The sequence below is a fragment of the Grampus griseus genome (assembly GCF_964374135.1).
Source record: "Grampus griseus genome assembly, chromosome: 11".
NCBI classification, from domain to species: Eukaryota; Metazoa; Chordata; class Mammalia; order Artiodactyla; family Delphinidae; genus Grampus; species Grampus griseus.
This window is the reverse complement of record NC_139005.1, coordinates 81,905,314-81,930,914: the sequence shown is the minus strand read 5'-3', so window position 1 is coordinate 81,930,914 and position 25,601 is coordinate 81,905,314. Positions and strand designations below refer to the sequence as shown.

Here is a 25,601-nt window from a genome sequence, read left to right as displayed (position 1 = left end):
ATTTGGAAAAAGGAGATGATAATACTATCTCAAGGAGCCACTATAAGGATAAATGAAATAAAGAGTCTCCAGTGGAAACTGTCCAGCCCATAACTGAGAATCATTATTTTCCCCAGTTTGTCTGAGTCCATAAATGTGTATTTTTCAACAATTTTAGGAATTTTAATGTAAAGGATGATTTATCAAGTGACTCATGTGTGATTTATACTTGGTCCTATTGTTTTGAGGTTTGGGGGTGCTGTTTTGTTGTCTTTTGCTTTTCTATCCCATCCCAAGAGGGTAGCCATCTTTTTATGCTCACTTGCTAAGACAAAAGCTGAAGTTGTTTACCTCTAGATAAAGATAACTCTCGGATAGGGCTTTTGTTTTCAACCCCTCATTGAAAGGGTTACACTGCATCATATCAAAGATGATGGAGGCGGAGGTCAATGCTTTTAGAGTTGGGGGAGCAGAGGCAGCTTAGCTGGAAAAAGGTTTGGGGAACTTCACCAGAGCCTGAAAATGGGATGAGTCTCACAGGTTCTCTGAGTATTGGACCAGCACCCATAAAGAGCCTCTAGAGAGGTGACAAATCTCTAATGGGATAGCTCTGAGATGAGGACAGGAAGATACTAATAACATGACCTTGGAAACCCTGAGATAAAATACCCATGTCAAAAGGTGGCTGAGTTGTCCACTCTCAAGGGATCAATTCAAAGGTGAACAAGGAGCATATCAACTAATACCAAAATATTCCCCCCTGTGTAAGACCCCTGATATTTGTGCATGTTCCTGGGGAAAAGAGCATCCCCAAATATATCCCAAGTGGAATTTCTCATCAGCCAGGGGGATTATGAGCCTGGGAAAGATTAAATTTGATTACAGAAATATAGAAATATGATATGTCTTACACTTAGTCCTACCTGTTTCAGTAACAAAGTGTTTCTGAAATGCTACACATAAAGTACATCTAAAATACGGAGGTGGCTATCAAAGGAAAAACGTAGAAATGAACTAAATGAAAATGAAAATACAACTCATCAAAATTTGTGGGATGTAGCAAAAGCAGTACTCAGAGGAAAAATTCATAGCATTAACTGAATACATTAGAAAAGAAATACATAAAATCCAATAATCTAAACTTCCACCTTAGGAAACTAGAAAAGAGAGCAAATTAAATCCAAAGTAAGCTGAAGAGGAGAAATAATAAAAGTTAGAGCAGGATCAGTGAAATTGAAAATAGGAATACAGGGCTTCCCTGGTGGCGCAGTGGTTGAGAGTCCGCCTGCCGATGCAGGGGACACGGGTTCGTGCCCCGGTCCGGGAAGATCCCACATGCCGCGGAGCGGCTGGGCCCGTGAGCCATGGCCGCTGAGCCTGCACATCCGGAGCCTGTGCTCCGCAACGGGAGAGGCCACGACAGTGAGAGGCCCACGTACCACAAAAAAAAAAAAAAAAGAAAATAGGAATACAACAGAGAAAATCAATGAAACCAAAGCTGGTTCTCCGAAAAGATCAATAAAATTGAAAAATATCTAGCAAGGCTAACCAAGAAAAAGAGAGAAGACACAAATTACTAGTATCAGAAATAAAAGAGAGCCATTACTACTAATTCCATGGATATGAAAAGCATAATAAAGGAATATTATTTTAAAAATTGTATGCCTTCTCTATATCTTTAATTCTGTGTTTGTAAGGAGGGGAGATGGTTCTGTGGAAATAAAGCCTATCCAAATGATCAAACAACAAAATGCAAAACACAAAAACACAAAACCACTAGTGGTTATCAGTGGTTGCCTCTGGGGAACAGGACTTGGGGCAGAAATGGTTGTGCAGGGGATTTTCTACCGTTTGACTTTTGAATGACATGTACTCATTGCTTTGACAAAATGTTCAAGTGACGAAGTTGTCTAAAGGAGTTGAAAGCAAAAATCCGTGGACACCCTCACCCCTACTGGGTATCCTTGGGAGACTGAGGGCAAGGGTAACATCTGCAGAGGTTGGGCTTTTCAGGCCCTTAACAGCTGTTTAAACTCCCAGGTAGGCAAACTCCCAGGAGCTGGAGGCTTATACTGACTAGTGGCCTCTAGTCACTACTTTCCTATTTATATATTGCTTATATATTTAGTTTAAATATTTTTTCTTATTTAAATCTAATTTCTATTGTCTTCAGTTTGTCTTATATCATTACTCTGTATTTATTTGATATATCAACTTTTATTCATTGGAAATCACCCTTCTATCATTTCCTTTTTCTATTTGTTCTTTTAGATACCATTTTATTGCTTTTGTATTGTTAATCTTTTTTGTTTGTTTGTTTTACTGGTTTCTCTTTTTTTCTATTTTAGCTCAATTATGTAAACTGTTTTCCTACTTTGCTTTAAAATGGTGAAAGTGAGAGCAGGAATTTTGTTTTGTTCACCACTGTAGGCTTAGAATAGCGGCTGGCATATAGTTGGTACTTAATAATATTTACTGAAAAAAATTGAATTAATTAATTCAAACTCCCAGCAGCTAGAGGCTTAATTAGTTAACTAATAGGAAGAGAGATAGTTTTGAAAATAGTGTATGATCCAAATTAAGGGGGCTGGATGAAGAGAAGAATAACGATGATAAAATAATAGGAATTCATCAACAAAACAACAATAGCGAATGTTTTATGAGCACTCAAGGTGTGCCAGGTACAGAGCTGGAGGTTTTAAAAACAATGTCTCTATTCACAAATGAATCAACGGACAAAGGATTAATCTCCAAAATATACAAACAGCTCATGCAGCTCAATATTAAAGAAACAAACAACCCAATCCAAAAATGGGCAGAAGACCTAAATAGACATTTCTCCAAAGAAGACATACAGATGGCCAAGAGGCACATGAAAAGCTGCTCAACATCACTAATTATTAGAGAAATGCTACAATGAGGTATCACCTCACTCCAGTCAGAATGGCCATCACCACAAAATCTGCAAACAACAAATGCTGGAGAGGGTGTGGAGAAAAGGGATCCCTCTTGCACTGTTGGTGGGAATGTAAATTGATACAGCCACTATGGAGAACAGTATGGAGGTTCCTTAAAAAACTAAAAATAGAATTACCATATGATCCAGCAATCCCACTACTGGGCATATACCCAGAGAAAACCATAATTCAAAAAGACACATGCACCCCAATGTTCATTGCAGCACTATTTATAATAGCCAGGTCATGGAAGCAACCTAAATGCCCATTGACAGACGAATGGATAAAGAAGAGGTGGTACATATATACAATGGAATATTACTCAGCCATAAAAAGGAACGAAATTGAGTCATTTGTTGAGACATGGATGGATATAGAGACTGTCATACAGAGTGAAGTAAATCAGAAAGAGAAAAACAAATATCGTATATTAAGGCATGTATGTGGAACCTAGAAAAATGGTACAGATGAACTGGTTTGCAGGGCAGAAGTTGAGACACAGATGTAGAGAACAAACGTATGGACACCAAGAGAGGAAAACCACAGTGGGGTGGGGATGGTGGTATGCTGAATTGGGCGATTGGGACAGACATGTATACACTGATGTGTATAAAATTGATGACTAATAAGAACCTTCAGTATAAAAAAACAAACAAACAAACAAAAAACAACTAATACTAAACTTTCTTTGGGTTATTTATATGGAAATATGTTAATATAAATGTTTCAGATATCACATGAAATTTCTAAAAATCTTATATATTCTGGTATAATATTATAAGTCATAATTCTAGTTATTACTTTAAAATGTATATCTCAGAAATAACTAAATTTCCTTGTCAATTGCATTATTATGAACTTTCATCAAATCTTTAACCGTGGTCATTTTTAAGTCGTTTGTCATTTAGAGACAGTTCTGGGTGTACTCTGACGCTTTCACAAAAATGTTCCTACAAAAGGGTTTCATCTTCAAGGAATTCATGGAAAAGACTCTGACAAGTACAGGTTTCTGGTAACCGACTATACTGCTGAAGTGAACGAATAAGCATTTTCAGAACTCTAATGGAAAACTGATGAATTCGTAAAAGTGCTAACAAAAGATCAAGATGAAAAAAAAATTAATTACATGGGACTGAGTGAACTGTTGAGGATGATTATAATTTTTGTGACTTTCTGTTTGAATAAAAAAAAAATCCCACAAGGACTCAGAGGCAAAAATATACAAATCAATTTTCACTGCAAAGTAAAGAAGCTGTTACAGTGGTGGATTACTGGACTGAATGTCAATATTATGACATAGCGTGAGTGTGTTTCGTGTTTGGTAATTGCAATCATCATTGCTTTTGTTGTGGTCATCCATTTACAATGCTTGGTGTCAGTTTATTTATCTCTTGTAAAAATAAAATACAGTGTGTGTGTGTGAGTTGTGAAAAAACAAAAGGAAACTTAAAAAAAATAAAAGAACCACAACAACAAAAAACCCCCACAAATGTCTCATTTTTTCTTCATGACAACCCAATCATAATAGTAATAATAGCAGACATTTATTGAGGGTTTCCTACTGGCAAAGACTATGATAATCGCTTTACGCACATTACCTTATTTAAATCTACCTCAAAGGGTTTTCTTGAAGATGAAATGAGTTAGTACACGTAAAGTCTCCTGATAAAGCCTGCACAAAATAATCACTTGATGTATGCTATTTCTCTGTCTATCATCATCACATTGCCATCATCTCACCTTCCTCCTCCTCATCTTTATTATTATCCTCATTTTACAGGTACGAAGTCTGAAGCCCAGAGACATTAAGTAACTTGGAAGAGAATCAGCTGGGGTTGGAATCCAGGTTATCTGCCTTCAGAGTCCTACTCTTCCCAAGACTTTTATAACAAAAGTCTTCCAATGCAGTGAAATCGTTTAATCCCCACCCCTTGAATCACACTCTAAGATAATTTGACCTATAGAGTTCATTGGGATCATTATTAAATTTTATAAAATCAGACCTCAAAATCAAATAGGATTTCAGTAAGTTTATAAGTAAGTCAGGGCTCCTCAGCTCTAACCCATAAACCAAAGGCCTGTTGGAAACTCACTACATCTATCCTACATGTCACAATTGTTTCAATAATTCTAGAATCTTTTCTAAAACTTCAGAACTAAGTCTAATGCTGGTTCATATGTTCCAAAGGATGAAAAGTCCCCCATTTGCTCATATAAAATGCCTTTTAAACGTTCTACCATTCTTTCCTGGCATGGAGATGATTGTGAGTGGCATTGACATTGACCTATTTGGGAATGCAGCCATTTGAAATATCCAGTCAGATGCAGATCAGTTTTTCAGTTGAGGTTTGAGATTTGAGTCAAAATTCATCCAGACCTTAGCATATTTCCATATGCTCCACACTGATAACCGAGGGGGAGGGACAGCTCTCGATTTAATCTAGTGCCGAGCAAATGGCTCTCATTGTCACTTGGCATTATGCTTATGTTCTGCAGTTGTTGTTTTTTTAAAAAATCAAAATTTATCTCATTGATGCCATGAATACCTGTAACAAATAAAACCTTAAAAAAAATTAAAGTATTTCTAACAGAAACAGAGACCAGTGAAATCAGGAAGTTTAACCGTGGTCTTTGTTTTATTTTTAAGTTTTAAAAAATTGGGACTTCCCTGGTGGCACAGTGGTTAAGAATCCGCCTCCCAAAGCAGGGGACACGGGTTCAATCCCTGGTCAGGGAGCTAGATACCACATGCACACCTCAAGTAAGAGTTCGCATGCCACAACTAAGGAACCTGCCAGCCGCAACTAAGGAGCCTGCCTGCCACAACTAAGACACAGAGCAACCAAAAAAAGAAAAAAATTCTCGTGGGTATGTATGAGTGTGTCTGTGTGTGTTTAAAGTATTACATTCATGAAAGGTCTGCAGTGAAGTCCTAAGGCAAGAGAGCTACCAGGATCTTTACATAAAAAAATCTAATTTAATCCTCACAAGAACCCTGTAAAAAATAGATATTATTCCTAATTCACAGATTGGAGGCTCAGAGAAGTTACATATTCTGTCAACTGAGGTTGGCTAGTTGGATTCGTGCATCCTCTACTGTGAAGGCAGGACAGTTGAACACAATCTCTCCCAGACTCCCTTGCCGCTAAATGTGGATACAATTTAAGCTCTGCCAAACAGATGCCCTTGTAAGATATTTGAAAAGTGGAAGTGAAGAAAGAGCTGTGCTTCTGTTGTTTCTGCTGGCAAGCAGGATCATGGTTTTGCTGTGGCAGCACCTTGTTTTCCAGTTGCTAGCTTCCAGGGCATTGAGAGACTAGACACAGGGTATTCATCTTCTGTATGTACAGATTTAGCAGGTGCACCATGGCTCTGGAGCCAGTAATTGCAGTGAAGGCAACTTCCTGATCCCTAAAGGTCAACTAAGGTACCGTCTTCCTGGAGTCAATAATTCTTATGTTACCTTCCTGACCCCCCATCTTCTTGAATAACAACTGCCCCGGCAAACCAGTTCTGCAGTGTGGCTTGGAGACTCAGCATAGAACCTGCTCCTCTGCCCTTCCAAGTTCTCCTGTACTGATTCTTCTCCGCTTGAAATTTGGTTTCTGCTTTACTTTGTTGAACTTTGACTAATCAATATATTAAGGAACTTGCTTAGTCAGCCAAGAGGTATAGAGCCTAGATTCAATTCATGCCTGTCAAATCCCAGAGCTCATACTCCCTCTGATGGAAAGTTATGGCGTGCAATTCATTTTGTATCTGGTAGGCGCAGATATCCAAGGGGTGTGGGGCGGGGGGATGAAGTTGGCCAAGCTTTTAGGCCTGCCTGGCCCAGAGGCACTGGTTCTTTGGCTTGAACTCTACCCTATTCTGTGCACTTCCTCCCCATTTACTAAGCCAGAATGATTTTCATTTGTTTTCTCGAGAGAACATCTAAAAAGCACAAAGGGGGCTTCCCTGGTGGTGCAGTGGTTGAGAGTCCGCCTGCCGATGCAGGGGATGAGGGTTCGTGCCCCGGTCCGGGAAGATCCCACATGCCACGGAGTGGCTGGGCCCATGAGCCATGGCCGCTGAGCCTGCACATCTGGAGTCTGTGCTCCGCAACGCGGGAGGCCACAACAGTGAGAGGCCCGCGTACCGCAAAAAAATAAAATAAAAATAAAAATAAATGAATAAAAAGCACAAAGGAGCCAATTATTGGCTTTTCAGTCACCAAAGCCTAAGCCCCAAGATCCCAGACACTAACAAAATTTCCCCAAATTGGGAGAGGCAGACGACCAAAGAGTTAAGACATGTTAAGTACACGAGAAGGTCCTGAACTCTGTCCCTCCCACCCCCTAATCCTCACACACCAGACCCCTCCTGGGACTGGGTGTGCAGAAAGTTTATGGGAACTCCACATCATTGAGAAATCCTAGAAGAGAGGGATTCTTGTGCTCTTTCCTGGGGAGAGTCAGGGGAGGCCCTTGGGGTTCCCTGCACCCCACAGGGCACAGGAACGGATAACGTGGCCATGTGGTTTCCCTGGGCAGCCAGGCGTTCCAGGTGACAGTGCGGCAGCATCAGGAGCCCACCCATCTGAGCAGCAGGGAAGCAGGTGGGGCCAGATGGGAAGCAGGGGTGTGCTCAGGATGCCAGGATAGCACCTCAGAGACCTTTCCTACTGGTGAGCGAAGACCAGAGAGAACAGCCCTCAACAGACGCTGGACTATGTTAACAGCACCAAGAACAAGAGCCCCACCTCCAGGACCCAGAAAACTCAGTAGATTCATTCTGAATTGATGAAATAAAGTTTCCACCAGGGCTTGAAATTGGATTAAATCCAATTATACAAAAAAGGTTATTTTTCTTGCACATATACCCTGAGTGCTGTGCTCTCTCACTGCATAGTTTCCAGTTAATTCTGAGAGTTATTGGTCTAGAACAGGGGTCAGCAAATTACAGCTAGGCCCTGGGCCCAATTTGGCCCACTGCCTGTTTTTTATTGTCCTGCCTATTTTTGTAGGCTAAGTAAAGCCACTCTTACGTGGCTGAGTTTGCAGAGTTGCGTAATCGCAACAAGGCCGCTATGGTGCAAAGCCTACAATATTTACTATCCGTCTCTTTACAGAAAACAATTGCCAAACCCTGATGTAGAACATGGGCCCTGCCTGGCTGTATCCCATCTGCTCTTGCACTCTTGTCCTTCTGCTGTCATCATGGGGGCAAAGTCTCAAATCAAAATCAAAGAAAAAGCCCTACCTTTCTCTGCTTTTAAAAATATACCTACGTTCAGATCCAGCTTTTCCTCCCTGAGCTCCCCAGAGGACCGGTTCTCCTTAGACCAGTTTTCTGTCCCCTGGTCTCCTGACCCTGCACTTGCCTAGTAGCTTCCTAGCTTTGACTTCTCTTTTCTATCCTTTATGGGCTTCTCATCCTCTGCCTGTCTTTGAGTCGCTGTTTCTTAGGGTTGTCCATGGCACTCTGGTCTCCCTCTACTCACCTGGCCACGCCCCAGAATTCTCAGGAGGACCAGGTTTCACTCCAGCCTTCACCTGTAAGGAGGTGAGCTGGCCCAGGTTACTAACTTTAAGGTTTTATCCCCTTGGCTTGGATAATACCGATACCTCGACACCTAAATGGAGCACTTGATTCTCTTCCTTTGGCCACCAAGTTAGTCAATGTTACCCTTGAACAATAGCTCAGAGAGCAGAATGATCACTTGGTGGTTAATAATAGAGTCTCTGGGGTTAGATTTAGAAGCAAGAGATTTGAAGCTACACCCCTTCTTAGCTAGGAAGCGATGAGCATGGATTTTCATTATGGCATTCCAAGTTTACTATGCTTTTATTTATTTACACATCTACTATGTACCAGACACTGTGTTAGATGCTATGAGGAGTAACAGTGCTGAAGAAGACACAATCTATGTCTTCAAAGAACTTATATGTAACTTTTACCCATATAGACTTGGCTCTTCACAAAAAGGATAAGAGTATTTTAAAGGCCATAAACGAGATCTTTGAAATTTTCTTTATAGATCTGTTTTAATTTTTTAATTTGGGGCATAAATACTACTTTGTTTTTTAAAAATCTAATGAAATCACACCAAGTTTTAAAGAGCTGACTAATATAATTTTAGACAATCTGATCACTTGAACTTTCAAAGGTCTGAAATGTCCTAGAGCCATTCTTACGTGGCTGGGTCCTCTGTTTATTTTTATGGCAATCATTGGCATCTGGGAATACCAAACTGGCTCGCCATTCAACAGATTCTGCTCCAGGGACAGTTCTTTATCAGCTTTCAAAGTCCTGGAAGCTAACAGAGTGCCTAATACATGGTAGGCATCCCATGAATATTTGTTGAAAGAACAAATGCAAAAATAAATAGATGAACCTACTAGTCCATTATGTTCTTTCCTCTCAAATTTTACAAACTTATCATCTGTGTCCTTATCGGGAGAATGATCACATAGGGCTTTATATTGAGTCATTTTCATGTTTCATGTGTTATACCTTATCCATCCTAAATGGATTACAATTTCATTGATTTCCCCTACAGAATTGCTCACAGATCTATTTTCCTGCTAAGTGAAATATTTGTTGAATATAGGCTATCATTACTTCCTTTTTGTTTTCTTTTGTTTGCTTTTCTTCCTCTGTCTCTTTCTCAATTAACTAAAGTACACGAAAATGTATGTTAAAATATTTATTGAATAAAATCTTATTCTCCTTGAGCTTAATTTTAAAAGAGATGAGTTCAGCAATTTCTCTTTCTTTTCAAAAAACAACACAAACAAACAAAACCCACAATCATAAATTCCTTCTAACTATGTGTGAGGTTGTGAATAGGAAAAAGTTTACTTATATCCAAGCTAAATACTCTAATAAGATTTCCCTAGAAATCTATGACATCCCAATGAAGGAGAAGACGTAGGAAGAAGTAAGAGCAGAGGAGGAGAAAATGGGAAGTTATTTGGGAAAAGGGAAGAATCCAGTTTGAGGGATTTCAACAACCAGTAGAGAAAAACTTTAATAAGGAGAAAACTGCCAACCAAAAGAGGCTTACCTTTGCACCCCTCACAGGTCAGTGCATTATAGTGGTAACCGGATGCTCTGTCTCCACAAACAACACATAGCTCATCCCCTTTTATTCTCCCTGCTGATGCACCCAGTCGGGCCTTCTTTGTCACAGGAATCTCCACTACCTCAGTCTCTCCCTGGTAGAGAGTCTCAGCAGGCATTCGCCTGAGTTCATATATTCCAGGAGAGTACCACTCTTCAGGCTGCTGGGGATAGAAACCCAGGTTGGAATAATAGGAAGATGAGGAAATCTGTGGTTGAACTTGGGGAAACTGAATGTTGTTGTATTGTGAGTATGGTTCCACTTCTAGATTCTGTCCCAGAGGACCTGCTGCTTGTTCTGTTAGTACACCTGAACAAAAGCGATAACAAAACTGGAATTAATGTCATCATTCTATAAATAAGAGAGGCAGTTTAGCATATGGTTAGGAGTACAGGCTCTAAGGAAAGATTGAAATATTTGAATATTTACATTAAAATTTTAATATAAAATTAACTTCTTTACAGTAAAAGAACTATTAACAGATTAAATGACAATATTAAAAGCTCAGAAAGATATCTGCAACATAGAGGACAGACAAAAACACTCATCATTCATATGTAAAGAGCTTTTGCAAACCAATAAGAAGACATTCAACATGGAGAAAAGGAAAACAAACAAGAATGTTTAAAAGAAAAAGAAAAAAGGCAAGTTAAAAAAACTATTCAACATGGAAAACATTCAACAATCCACAGAAAACAAAGATAAAGGACAGGCATATACACAAATGCTATCTTTTGTCATTTCTGTCTTACAAAATCCTATAAAGTGGGTTAACAGTATTATCCCCACTTAAAATTGAGTAGTCAGAGGCACAGAGTAATTATGCAACTTTATTCCTACACACCTAAGTAGCTGAGATTTGGACTTTGAGTCTGACTTCAAAGCCCATGTGCTGAATTGCTCCTCTCTGCGATAATTTCAAATGTGTGATGCTTTAAAGCTTGTCTCTTCCTCCCTCTGTACTTGAGTTTGTTAGTCCCTTCAATGCCTCCGCTTTCAGGTAACATATAGCTAGGCCTGCAAGACTCTGCATGATCTTACCCTTTCTTTCTTTTCCAGCCATTTCCCATGTTCCGCCTTCCATATTCCTTAAATATGCCTTGCTGCTTCCAGACTCAGGACCTTTCCCACATGCTGCTTCCTGAGCCTGGAACTTTCCTCAACAGCCATCCCCTCCAAGAACGTTATCTCACTATTCTCCACTTACCTCTAAATTTCCCTTTAAGTATAGCTTCTCTTGGGAAGTCTTCCCTAAACCTAGGTCCCTGGGTGTCTGAACCCAGTTGTATAGTACTTACCTACCCTTCATGGGCCTCCCTTTACTTATCTGTAAAGAGAAGACTCCATGCTGCATGATGTTATAGTTCTTCTTTATGTCTAAAACCTCTATAAGTGTATGACCAACAGTTTATGGGCATTAGAATTCAAGGCCTTTCTACAACGCAAAGTGGAAAATATGTGTGTTAAATGTTTGTTTAAAATAAAATGCTTTCTGCATTGAGACAGGAAATCACTGATGGAACACAAAGGATACAATATCTGTGCAAAATCAATTTTGTTACTTTCATGCCCAACTTATCCATATAAAACCAGCACTGAGTCAGTATATCTGACAGTCAAAAAATTTTGGCCATGGGGATTTGTCTTATGACTGCAAAATGGAAAAATATAAAAATATGGAATTATTACAGAAAAAAGAGAAGCTAAAATATGACCAAAATCTTGATCTATTTAATAACTAAATATGGTTAAAATTTCTGGAGTGAATACAACTGAAAAGAGCTAAAAGCATTAAAATCATTCGTTTCATCTAGGTTTTATCCTCCGACCCATCTTACCCTCACTCAACTTCCCATCCCCACCCCCAGCCCCAGTTTCTCTCCATCTACAGGTCTAGTAAAGTTAAGCAACTTGCCTGAAGTCACATAATCAATTAATGTCAGAATCTGGATTCTGTAGAATCTAAGGAAATGTGTAGTTGTTTTCTCCTCATAAGACAATTCCAAGATCTCTGAGCATTATTTCAACAAATCTTTTAATAGTCAAGAGACACAATGGAGTCCCAACTCAAGTCAAATCATGTTATCAATATCTGGAATCATCTCAGTTAAAATGGAACACTTTCACAAAGACATCAATGCTACTATATGAAAACAACACAAAACAGGGTAAGAATATGAGATCAGTACACAATATTATTAAATAATGCCTCTATTCCCAAAACACATCCACTTCTAGTATTTCACGGTGTTCCCACCAAATTTCCACAGAGTAGAGACAATAAATATACAGGCAACTTACAATAAAAAACCCCAGCATGGACAACATCCTCCAAAATGGTGAGACAAGAATAACTTCCATGAACTGACTGTGAGACCTTGAACAACTGCCTAACATTTTTCTGTTTCTTCTGTAAAATGGGGCTACTAACACCCAGGCTCGCTATCTCATAAGGTAATTCTGAGTATAAGATACAGTTTCTGAGAAAAAGTTTTGATAAGTGGAGTGCCATAAAAAGACATGTTTGTTTCCTAAAGAACCTAGCAAAATCTTGATTGTATGATAATTAGTAAATATTAATACACATCAGTCTGTTTTGATGCTATAAGTTATAGGATACTTCTTTCACTCATAAATATATTGAACACTTACAATTTGCCTGACGCTGTCCTAGGTTCCGAGGACACAACAGTGACAGACAGACAGAAAACAGATAGAAGAGGCCCCAGACTTTCTCTTGTTTGTGTATTTGGGGTGGGGAGAGGTGGGAGTATGTCAAGGGCTGGGATAAAACCAAGTAAGCAAATACAGAATTTTCTGACAGAGCATAAGATGTGGAGAGGGCAAAGGTAAGTCAACTTTAGAGTGTGCTTTCGGAAAAGGTAAATTCATTTCTATTTTAATGCAATTTATGAGTGATTTTTTAAAGAATCAGTTTATCAAGAAAGAGGAGATTTTGGATTTCTTTATAACACAAATTCTCCATGGGAGTTTAGGGAAGAGTTCTTAAATGCGAACACTTGAATGGACTCCAGGAGAGGCTGACACCCCCTGTAAAGGGAAGCAACATTTTTCTGGGTAGAGGGTCATTTGGTAGCATTTAATAGTTTCTCTAAAGGAGTACCATCAAAGGGAAACTTCTGAGATGCAAGCATTCTATACCTTTCAACATGGTAGCCGCTAACCATATGAATATTGAACATTTGAAACACGGCTACTAATGATGAGGAAATGAATTTTTCATTTTATGTAACTTTAAATAATTAAAACTTAAAATTAAATAGCTGCATGTGGCTAATGACTGCCATATCTGACAGAACAGCTCTAAGGAGTTTGTGACCAGAACCACTGTGAACCCAAATGGGAGAATCAGGTTCACGTACAAAGGATAACCCTTCTTCATAAACCCACAGTTAGTTTCTGATGAGCCCGATAAAGGGTTCAGATTATGTCCAGTTTTTCATCCCTGGCACAACGCTGCTTCTAGTAAACGTTTCATGAATGTTTGTCGAAATGTTTCATGAATGGGAAAATTGCCTTCTCGGCCTTCCTTTATTTCCCAATCCATGGTTTCTTAACAGATGATATGATTTGGTTTATGAAGTTGTGTGCCGTTCCTGGTGCCAGGCCTTTGTGATGTTGGTGCCTTTCCCCACCTGGTTTGTCAACCCACCACCTCCTCTGTGAGGCCTGTCCCAGTTTTCCTAGGTAGAATTAATCTCTCCTACCCTCTGTACACACTCTACTGCAGCACTCAGAAGCATGTACCATCATTTTTGTTGGTTTACAGGCTTATCTTTCATGCTATATCATTTGAGGTGGTAGGACGTACTCGTTACAAGCGCTTCTGTGTAGACAAACCTGGATTCAGTTCGCCTGCAACTTGCTAGATGTATGAACTTGGGAAAGACATTGAACTTCTTTAAGCTTCTGTTCCTTCCTCTATAAAGCCGGGATCATATAATACACTACTATGTATAAAACAGATAACTAATGAGAACCTACTGTACAGCACAGGGAACTCTACTCAGTGCTCTGTGGTGACCTAAATGGGAAGGAAATCCAAAAAAGAGGGGCTATATGCACACCTATAGCTGATTCACTGCTGTACAGCAGAAACTAACACAACATTGTAAAGCAGCTATACTTCAATAAAATTTTTTTAAAGAAAAGCTGGGATAATATAGTAATTGAAACAAAATATAGTACCTAGGTGAAAGGTTGCAATAAAGATAAACTAAGACAAAGAACGTAAACTGCATAGTGCCTAAGCATAAACATTCAATACAACTTTTTTTTTTTTTTTTTTTTTGCTGTACACGGGCCTCTCACTGCTATGGCCTCTCCCGTTGCGGAGTACAGGTTTCAGACGCACAGGCTCAGTGGCCATGGCTCACAGGCCCAGCCGCTCCGCAGCATGTGGGATCTTCCCGGCCCGGGGCACGAACCCATGTCCCCTGCATCGGCAGGCGGACTCTCAACCACTGTGCCACCAGGGAAGCCCCTCAATACATTTTTGTTGTTGTGGTTAGTCTGTGAACTCCTGGGGAATACATTAGATTACTATATATTACATTCCCTTTTCTCCTTCATTCCTGGCACCTTACAAAAAGCCTGACACAGTGTAAATCTTTAATAAATACTTATTAAATTGAAACGATGGAAAATTTACTTCCGCAGCCTTCCAACTAATTTCCATCTCTAAATACAGTGTCAGGGGCTTCCCTGGTGGCACAGTGGTTAAGAATCCACCTGCCAATGCAAGGTACATGGGTTCGAATATCAGTCCAGGAAGATCCCACATGCCGTGCAGCGAATAAGCCCATGCACCACAACTACAGAGTCAGCGCTCTAGAGCCCGTGAGTCACAACTACTGAGCCTGCATGCCACAACTTCTGAAGCCCGCTCGCCTAGAGCCCGTGCTCTGCAACAAGAGAAGCCACCGCAATGAGAAGCCCATGCACCATAAGGAAAAGTAGCCCTGGCTCGCCACAACTAGAGAAAGCCCGCATGCAGCAACAAAGACCCAACGCAGCCAAAATAAATAAATAAGTTAATTAAAAAAAAAAAATACAGAGTCAGCCATTTTTAAACAACACATTTAAACAAAATAACGTGCTGCCAAGTCTACAACCAGAAATATGTTCAAAATTGTAATTATTATGAAAATGATTTGAGTTTCACTTTTAGCTGGAAATTCAAAAGGTAAGATTCTATTCTGAAAAATATATTAAAACAGACAACATTATATTATACTGTTTATGTTTTAATTATAATCTATATTTTACTTCAGAGAAAACAAAGTGGGCTTAAAGGTAAACTCTTTACTTATCTGATTTTCCATTGACTATTGGGAGAAATCTACTGTGAAACTAGTTCAGTAAATTAATGTTTTTTTATCTCTTTTTATTTTTCTCATCACAACGCATAGTTTGAAATAAACCTTATATCACTACCGCATACACACTTATACATATGTATAAATAATTGAAACAAAACTTCCGTGAAATAACACTTATCCTTACCTCTTGACGGGCACTCTGACATTTCTATTGTATTCCTATTCTATTCTATTCTAAATTTTTAATGCTGGTCACAAGTCACAAAATAGATATCATGACCCACTGGGATCTGAGACTTGCCATTTTAAAAACACTGCATGAAATCATGTACTTTAAAAGGTTTTTTCAAGTATCCAAGGCATTAATGCTAGAACTGCCTAGTGTTTAACTTGGAAGAATGGTGCTAATTTTACACACTATCCAGTGAAGAATTATAGGGAAAACACACTCAGATTTAGTCTCAATGAGATACACACCTGCCTAGAGCCCTATAGAAATCACACCACCCCAGCTTCTCACCCCAGTCTTCTGGTTCTGACTGAGCCATCTTTGACAGAGATCTGTTACTGGAATCTCAAGCAAAAGTGCCCCATGTTTCCTCAGTCCAGTGGCAGAAGCCCCACCGCCAGCATCTGAGAACCTCCGCCTACCTTTAGCAGGCTTCATGCTCATCATTTCCATGGCAAATCCCAACGACGTGCAGCTGTGACAAGGACTAATTTGACCTGGATTTTCTAACTCCGGAAACTGCATTACCATTCTTAGCTTACTCACAGCAACTGAAAATGAGACTAGGTAAGGAGTGACAGAGGCCAGAGGTTGTGGGGTTTACTGATTAACTTCATTACTGAGCAGAATATTTGTAAATGTTTATGAGAAAAGTCCTCGATGCCAAATTGCCTAGTAAGCTGGAAACCAGTCTCTTAGATAAACATTTTTGGGGAGCACGTTCCAATTTAGGAATTTTTAGAGGACAGATTTTTGTTCAGTGGCTCTAAAAGTCGATTTGGGGGTCAAATGCCATGTTCTACGTCTTGACATTCGTTCCTCTCAAAAGGATACAGATTGGTATAATTTTGTAATGTCAGGAATCATTAAAGCATAATACTTAACGGCGTGAGGTAAACTAATCTGGGTTTCTATCCAGTGTTATGGGTGGAAGTGTGTCCCCTCCTAATCCCATAGGACCGGTGTCCTTATACAAATGGGAAATTTGTATTTCAGAGACAGAAACTCATAGAGAAAAGGCAATGTGAAGATACACAAGGAAAAGGTCATCTACAAGCCAGGAAGAGCGGACAGGAACAGATCCTTCCCTCTCAGCCCTCAGAAAGAACCCACCCAGCTAACACCTTGATTTTGGACTTCTAGCCTCCAGAATGGTAAAACAATACATTTCTGCAATTTAAGCCACCCAGTCTGTGGTATTTTATTATAGCAGCCTTAGCAAACTAATACATGTAGGCTCCCTTGGCACTCACTAGTTCTGCAGACCATGGACAAACTCCTGAACCATTTTCTTTTCCTTTTTTAACATCTTTATTGGAGTATAATTGCTTTCCACTGTTGTGTTCGTTGCTGCTATATAACAAAGTGAATCAGCTATACATATACATATATCCGCATAACTCCTTCCTCTTGTGTCTCCGTCCCACCCTCCTTATCCCACCCCTCTAGGTGGTCACAAAGCACACGCTGATCTCCCTGTGCTATGCAGCTTCTTCCCACAAGCTGTCTATTTTACATTTGGTAGTGTATATATGTCCGTGCCACTCTCTCACTTTGTCTCAGCTTACCCTTCCCCCTCCACGTGTCCTCAAGTCCATTCTCTATGTCTGTGTCTTTATTGCTGTCCTGCCCCTAGCTGAACCCTTTTATGCCTCAATTTCCTCATCTGTAAAATGGGACTGATAATCATGCAACCTCATAGAGTTATTATGAGGATTAAATAAAATATTTATTAAATGCTTAGCAGAGTGTGTGGTTACCCACCATCATCATACTGATATTATAATTATTTAGCCTTGGACTCTTGTTGTAGGGTGGCTTGCTTCCCGAGCAGGAATAATTTCTGCAGCATAACTTGTGGATACCAAGTTTGTGACTGTTGGGTATTTTTTGGAAGGGAGGGCTTCAGAATAGGACTCAGTAGGTCCAGGGTTGAGCTTAGGGATAATGCAACCAAATACACTGTGTCACCTTAGGACAGTCTCTCAGCTTCTGCAGACCTCATTTGTCTACATCAACAGATGGTAAAACAGAGATAATAATTCCTGCTCTACTTCCCCCATGGACCCCTTGTGAAGATAAAATCACATAATAAGTGTGAAAGCAGTTTTAAAAGGCAAATGTGATCTATATAAACGTGATAATCACTGCTAAGCCATTTCTACAGCCTTTACGGGTTTAAAAGGTGGTTCTACATGCATTATCTCATCTGTTCCTTACTTGCACCCTTTGAGGAAGGTATAATTTATGACGCCCACTATCTCTTACCCTATTTTACAGACATGGAAGGTCAACTCAGTGAAGTTAAATGATTTGTCTAAAGTCACCCAGCTATTAAGGGATGAAGCAAAGGCTTTAACCAAGGTCTTCTCACTCAAAACCTTGTGGTGGAAAAACTAAAGCACGCTTGCCCTAATTGTCAAGAAAAAGGAAAGAGTGATGGTTCCTAGGTGTATTTCAGCTTTGATTGCTCAACCAAGAATCACCATTTGCAAAGCTGTTCTCAATCCTCAGTTTACTTCTGACCTCGTTCTCCCCTCCTCACAACCCAAGAGCTATACTTGCCTTGAGGGACTCTAAGTTGGAAGAGCTACCCAAAGGGTAAGAACCAGGACAAACTATCTCTGAATTTTATATTTCAAGAAGTCTCTACTGAGTTTTTCACTGGTCAGACAGATGAGCCTGTCTGTTGCCCTCAGAAACTTCAATACTAAAAAAGAAATGAGCAGGATAATTTACCTGATCCAGGAGACCCTTGTTGCTGAGTGAAATTCACACAGGATGTTCTCATAATAAGACTGATTGAATCCCTTTGCTTCTTTTGCAGTGAGGACCAACTGCTTCCTGCTATTTTTTTTCCCAAGGTACATTTTTCCCCTACAAGTCTGTGCTGTTTGAAACAGTAGCCACTAACCATGTATGGCTACTTAAATTTAAGTTAATTTAAATTATGTAAAATTAGAATCAGTTCCTCAGTTGCACTAGTCCCATTTTAAGCGATCAGTAGCCACGTGTGATTAGTGGTTACTGCATTAGACAAAGTAAATCTGGAACATTTTTATCACCACAGAAAGTCCTATTGGACAGCACCGTTGTAGACGGTACTTGGGGCAAAGTGAATAAAATGTCAGTCACGGCAAGGAGGGGCGTTAGATATGATGCTATAAAAAACAGGGACGTCCCAGAGCAAATGCTGGCAATGCTTTTCTGAGAACTATCCCTGAGAATAGACTTGGCTAACAGACTTTGAGTGAAATAATCTCACTGGAAAGACCTTCTCCACTGAGAAGGTGAACAGGAGTGTTCTCTTAACCTGAATCCGTAATCATCCAATTCCGATTCCTTGTGCTGACCATGATTTGGTTGCCTACTTACTATCTATGGAAATTCAGCAGATTCTTTAACATGTTTAAATCTCCATTTTCTCAGCAGTAAAAGGGGAATAGTAATGGTATCTACCTTATAGGAGTGTTATGAGAATTAATATTAATGGCAAATAGTTACAGAGTACTTACAATGTGCCAGGCATTCTTCTGAGAATTCTATTAAATAAGACAAGTAACTTGCACAAACTTAAAGAATTTGCCTACGACCACATACCAGTAAATGGCAGAGATGGGATCGAATGAGAGTCGACTAACAAATGGAAAATGTGCTTAGCGTGACGCCTGACATATAGAAAGCACTCAAGAAATGGTAGCTGTTATGATCCCAATTTTTTTTATCACTGTAAATGTATAAATTTGCAGTCTGTTTTCATAGTCAACCTTTCTCAGTTTGGTTATTCTGAGAGCCCCTGAGAGCTGTTTCTTAGCCTGCAAGGTTGAGAGCCAGGCTCTGGATGGCAACGGATTTGCCCACTAGCTGGCCAACATGCACCTCATTGCATGCATTTTCCAAACTATGCATGCCCCATCTAAAAGAAGCAGTAATTTATGTTGTCATAAGGAAAGGCTCTTCTCATATTTCTTTTCCTTCTCCCATTTCTTAACCTCACTAACAAGAGCACCAGATCTGAGAATCCTGGGAGAGCAAAAACCAAAGCCACAGGGAATTAGTAAAAAATCTTAGAGGCTGCTTCAATCTGTGGAAGAGATATGGATAAGAAATGGTAGTGACAAAATATTTAAATTATGCTAAAGCAACGTTCCATTTTGTCTGAGACAGTGGTATCTTTCCATCTTCTGGAAACTTTTGGCTTGGATTGACCCATCAAGTCAGAACTACATTCACTTGTGTTAAACTCAGTGCGATGGAAAAAGACTTGAACTCAAATGTCAGAAATATTACACAACCCTGCATCTCAAGACCTTTCATTGTATTTTAAAACATCCAGCTGATTCTGTAACATCTGAAAGATTCTTTTAATTTAAGCAAAAGACATAGGCAAGAACCAGATTCCAATAAAAATAAAGCTACCCAGAGAAAATGAGTATCAACAGCTGAGAAAAGCATAACGTTATGAGAAGTAGCTAAGGGAAATGAAGCGCGAGTGAATAGGATTATATAGAATCTGCCCTCCTGCCCCTTGCTAGGCCTTATTCAGAATGGGGCTTTGGAAAGACTACTAGAAACAAAAAATTAATACAAAAACGTGGATTCCATAGCTGTTGTTAGCAATGCTGTAATGCCAAGGTGAGATGGAACATGTGTTTTTTCCTTAGAGCACCCAGAAATTTAGTTCCATATTGTTGGTTTTTGTTGGCTCCTTGAAAATTCTTAGCACTCAACAATGATAAGATTAACAGAAATTCCTCTCTTTAATAAGTAGAGGGGTGTTTATTATTCTAACAACTTAAATAATAACAACTACATTTCAAACCCTGGAGTAGCAATACTGCTTTATGATGCCTTGAGATTTACAGAACACTTTCCACACAGCCATTCAATCCTCCAACAAACTGTGAAGTGAATGTCATTATTATTCCCATTTTACAGAGGAGAAAACTGAAGTTCAGAGTCTCAGTTGCCTCTGAGACTTTATTTCTTTCAATTTCATTGTTTATTTCCACTCCCATTCATTGAACGTTTCCCAGTTTCACCAATCTAAAGGAACTGGACCCATTGTACTGGAAACATTTGGTACGGGACCATAAGATTATACTTTTCTTGCTTATTCTGTGCTATTATTAGAATGCTTTTCTACTTACTGAGTCTTTAAAATTCTGTGATTTTTTTTCTTTAGTTCTTAAACCACAATTTGCTAAAAGGATACACAGATTTTAATTAACATGCCACATTCTACCTATTCACTACGTTAAACCATGGGAAGCTGTGGACTTTGTCATTATTACCTTTTATTATGCACTAATTGCGTAAGACCCTGCCTTCTTCATTCATCAGAGACGCCTTTATTAACCCACTAAATTAATCTTTGACCAAGTTTCCTGGCTCTCAGGATCTCCCAAAGGAAAGCAGACTTGTCTCTCTTAGGTCACCACGTCCTTCCACCCTGTGTTCTGCGCGTGGACTGAGTTACCAATGAGCTAGATTCCCGTCTGGATTTGTTAGGGATGTGTGGCAGCAGAATAAGTTAAAGGACCTCCCAAGGTGACTCCAGCCCCATCTCTGTAATTCTATTCTAAGTTTCTTTACTTCTTTTCTACAAGGGCCAGCCTAAGAAAACAGAGCTACAGAGCAAATCTCCACCTTTTCCCCTCACCTACCACCTTAGCTTTCCTTTAAACATTCCAATTGATTTTGGGGGGAAATCACACTAATACTGTGTGGCAGCCCCGCTGGTGATGATGCACATCCTCTCATTTCAGCTGCAGCTGTAGCAGGTAATCACGTGCAAGCTCAGACTCACTTCACATTGGCACTCTGCTGCACATCTCTTTGCTTTCTTCCCAGAGCTTCTCCAATGCCACAGGAGACCACCCGGCTTGATTCCATTGGGAGCAGCAGAAGCACAGCCCAGAAGTGCAGGGAAGTTAATGCCCCCAAGGGCGACCCTCAACCAACGGGAGCCAGAGGTCGGTTAATAACTGCCCCCATGCCCGGTGCCTCAGTGGACAATTCTTTCGGCTTCTCCCAGTGGAATCGCCCACAGCAGCGATCTTCATAATTCATCTCGTCTTGGTTTTCCCTCCTTCCCTGTCTCATCACCCCAGTCCTTTGCTTCTGCTCCCTGGGATGACCTCTCACATAAACTGTCTGCACACAATTCATTGCCTCAGACTCTGCTTCTCAGGGTAACCATTTATACGGGTGGAGATGCTTCCCCTTCTTGAGCAAAGCCTTTAGAGAGTGAGGGGTCCACAGCCCTCTCTAGAAGCAGCTGAAAGGCCTCACTCAAGAGGTCATTAGTGTCTCCACTGCCCATTAGTGAGTGCCCATCAGTATTTGTTGAGTAATCTTTATGTCACCTTCTCAATGTCTTAAATTAAATCCCAGTGTCTTGGGATTTAATTATGGCCTTTAGAGTAACCTGCAGGAAGGAGGACCATGCCCAGGACCACCTTGAAAGTCATGTCATGTCAGGTGAGTATCACTGGGTCCAAGTCACCACTTCCTGACATGAAAACTGTAGCAATTTGGGGACTCAAATGCTAATCCTAGGTTGTCCTAGAATTCCCAGCCTAATAATCTCCTTTTACCAGTGCTAATTAATGGAAATATGGGGTCCAGAGCCAGTTCTCTAGACTCTTTCGACTTGCCTAAATTAAAAACGAGAAGACAAGGCCCTTCCAAGTCATTCTAGACGTTGGGCCTTTGCATTTGCTATTTCTTCCAACTAGAATGTTCTCTTTGGCTCTGTCTTTCTCAGCTCCATTGTCAACTCCCCAGAGGCCTCGACCACACCGGTTAGAGCAGCCTCATTCTTCCAGTCACTATGACATCACACTGTTTTGTTGTTTCCATAGCACTTACCACTACCTGATATTATTTCATTTACTCATTCCTTTGCCTGTTTCTTTTCCTGTCTTCTTCCTTGCTTTATTCTAACATCCAGCATATGGTCAGTGTTCAATGTTTGGTTAGAAGAAATTATAGCCATCCACATGCAGTAGAGTAAACCTCACTTGCCCTTGTTATAACAACATGATGGCTGTTTTTGTTTTTTTTTTTTTTTTCCGTACGCGGGCCTCTCACTGTTGTGGCCTCTCCCGTGGCGGAGCACAGGCTCCGGACGCGCAGGTTCAGCGGCCATGGCTCATGGGCCCAGCCGCTCCGCGGCATGTGGGATCTTCCCGGACCGGGGCACGAACCCACGTCCCCTGCATCGGCAGGCGGACTCTCAACCACTGCGCCACCAGGGAAGCCCTGATGGCTGTTTTTGATTACAGTTACACCAGTGGAAAAGAGTACAGCTCTCTGGCTAATTGAGCCCATGAGTTAACACTTCTGAATCTCGAGCACATCTCAAGATCTAGGAGTGGTGAGTTAGGCACTGTGGGCTACTCATCCATGAGCCACAGTCCTTTCCCTGGTGCTCTGTACCCTAAGCTCAGGGTGGGAGGTCCATAGAGTCCATCAGTGTCATCAGGACATAAAAGAAGATGGGCAGGAGGAATAAAGGGGTCAAAATACTCTTTGTCCTCCCCTTTAGCGCAGGTATGTTTTCCCCTGGGGGAAAGAGGCGTGGGGGAAAAAATGCTTCGACCTCGCTCTAGAACTTAATGGGGAAGAGGAAAAGGAGTCCCAATGGTCACATGGCTCTGATTAGTTTCCCAAGAGAGGTGGACCAGATGAAGATTTGAGGAAACTGCTCCAGCTGGGAATAACAGCTATGCATTGCAGCTTACGCATCTTGTGCTATATATTCTAAGAAGCCTTAAAAGAAGTGTTAGGAAACTGTATAAGAATGTGGTCCAGCAAAGGAGGGATGAGGGAAGAGCACCACTGAAAGAAAGCATGAACCATGGTGCTTCCTTAGCAATCATTTTCTGATGCTTCTAACTTGACAGCTCCTTCACAATTTTTTCTCTATCTACTTACATCTTTTTCACCTCATGACAACTGAGGTCAACTTTCAACCTGATGGGCTTGCTTAAAGTGGGCTAGTTTGTAAGAAAGATCTTACCCTTTCCTCTTGATGTATATACAAATGAGAGCTGAATGGATTTGTTTAATAATGATGACACCAGAGTTTAGATTTGGAGATCTTAAGATGCAGTTGTAAAATTTCAGAGCAGGAAATGGAGTTTATATGTGAAAAAAATCATCTCAAGAGTAATTTTCTTTAGTCTGTGATATGCACCTACAGTCCTAATCATCCTGTGAGTTCTGATGGGTAGGGCACAAATTATAAAGATGTCCATACATTGATTTTTTTAAGGACCCATAGGAGGGTAGGCAAGGAGCAAATGGTCAAGTGTCCAGACATGGAGGTAGGTGTCCCACTGCCCTTGACTGTATCCACAGGATGAAGAGAAGCCAACTGGAAGGAATAAGATGTAGCAAGTATGTCTGAGAACTAGCATTGCATAAATAATAACTGCTGCCTTTGATCTCTCTGAGAGTTACTGATGAACATCTCTTTTTCCCCAAACCTCTTTTCTCCTTCCCTCTATTATTTATTATTTGATTCTTATTTATCAAGTACATACTAGGATTAATCAAATACAGTCACTGTCCTTAGATACTCTTATACTGAATGGCGGCTGGTAGACATGTAAATAGATAATAAAATAATGACCCCTCCTTGGAAATGACCTGATAAATCATTGCACACTAAAGCTAATGACTGGTAGGTAATCGTATAAGCTATTGATTAATGTCTCCCAGGGCTTTCTGCAACCAAATAGGGGATCGTGCCTTAACACATTGAATTTTGTGAATTTCAAGTGTTTGCATTTTCACTATCATCATCAATCATGGTTGATATATTAATATAGAGTGAAAAACTTGGAGCATCCAAACCTCCCAGCAGAGTTATAATGCAGAAGGGAATTATTTTAAGCGTGGCAGAAAGCTGCCCTGCCCCACCCAAAATATTGCCCCTGCCGGCATTTTGCTGATGTTCTCAATTCAGACTCTTTATAATGAGACGTTATTTTATAAATGCATAAAGTGGAGCAATAGATCATTTTATGGTATCATCTAGTTACAGATCTACTGAAAACAACTTAGTACAATTTGTCCTCAATCCATCTGAAATGACTAATCCTGACACGGTGCCGTATTTCCCCCAGCACCAGAAGAATGCTGGAAAGGAAACCTATCGCAGAGCTATAACCTAAGTAATTTCAGACTTTAATAGATATAATATTAAACCATAAGAATCATGATTTCATAATTTAGTACAGGCTATAATAATACTAGAATTAGCCCTAGAACAAGAATGCATTTCTACTCCCAGCTCTGTTAATTACCTAGCCTCATGGCCTTGGACAAGTCACAAAGCTCCCTGAGTCTTGCAGTCCTCATCTATAAAACAGAAGATCATTAGATTCAATGAATCCAAGGTCCAATTTACCTCTAACCTTGCGTAGTAGCTAACATCTATTGAGTACTTAGAAGGAACAAAAAAATGTTCTGGACTCTCTGTTGGACTTAGTCAGGTTTTTTTTCTTATGTATGTCCAAATTGCAGTTTGTTTTTACTAATATTCAAATGAACTTGACAACTTACCAAATAAATTGTCAGAAAGAGAAAATTCATCTGTGGCAGGTAAGTGGGAGTGTTCAATGAGATTCATTTTTGATCCCATCCAAACTTTTCTGTTTGAGAATGTATCTTCGTTATGGTAGTCTTCAAAAAAATCCCCTGAAAGGTAAATAAATACATAGAGTGTTTGGGAAGGGTAGGGAGGTGATTATGAAGGAGAGGGAGAGAGAGAGAGCAAGCTAATTTTAAAAAGCACATATGGTTCCCTTTGTAAACATTTTATCATAGCTTTTCTGTACATATCTTTCCTCAACATTTACCATTTTTACACCTCATTTGGACTTACAAATATCTAAGATATATGCTTTCAGAATAGATACTCTCTAATTTATCTGGGAAAACACCATATGTTTTCATTTGTTTCAGCACTTGGGAGA

The 25,601-nt window shown here is 40.0% G+C and overlaps 1 protein-coding gene across 4 annotated transcripts in view; it reads right to left on the bottom strand.

The window, feature by feature from the left end:
- NR1H4 (nuclear receptor subfamily 1 group H member 4) overlaps positions 1–25,283 on the bottom strand; it is a gene marked incomplete at its 5' end in the record, with an annotated part of 51,893 nt that extends 26,610 nt beyond the window's left edge. For 2 of the 4 annotated variants that reach the window (XM_082666490.1, XM_082666491.1), the window contains 2 exons: positions 9,985–10,350; positions 16,035–16,145. In XM_082666490.1, the coding sequence (XP_082522616.1) occupies positions 9,985–10,350; positions 16,035–16,143 (475 nt within the window). Of the gene's footprint in view, positions 1–9,984; positions 10,351–16,034; positions 16,146–25,188 lie in introns of those variants that run through there. The other 2 variants (XM_082666489.1, XM_082666492.1) reach the window with 2 other exon arrangements.
- Positions 25,284–25,601: the final 318 nt, after the last annotated feature.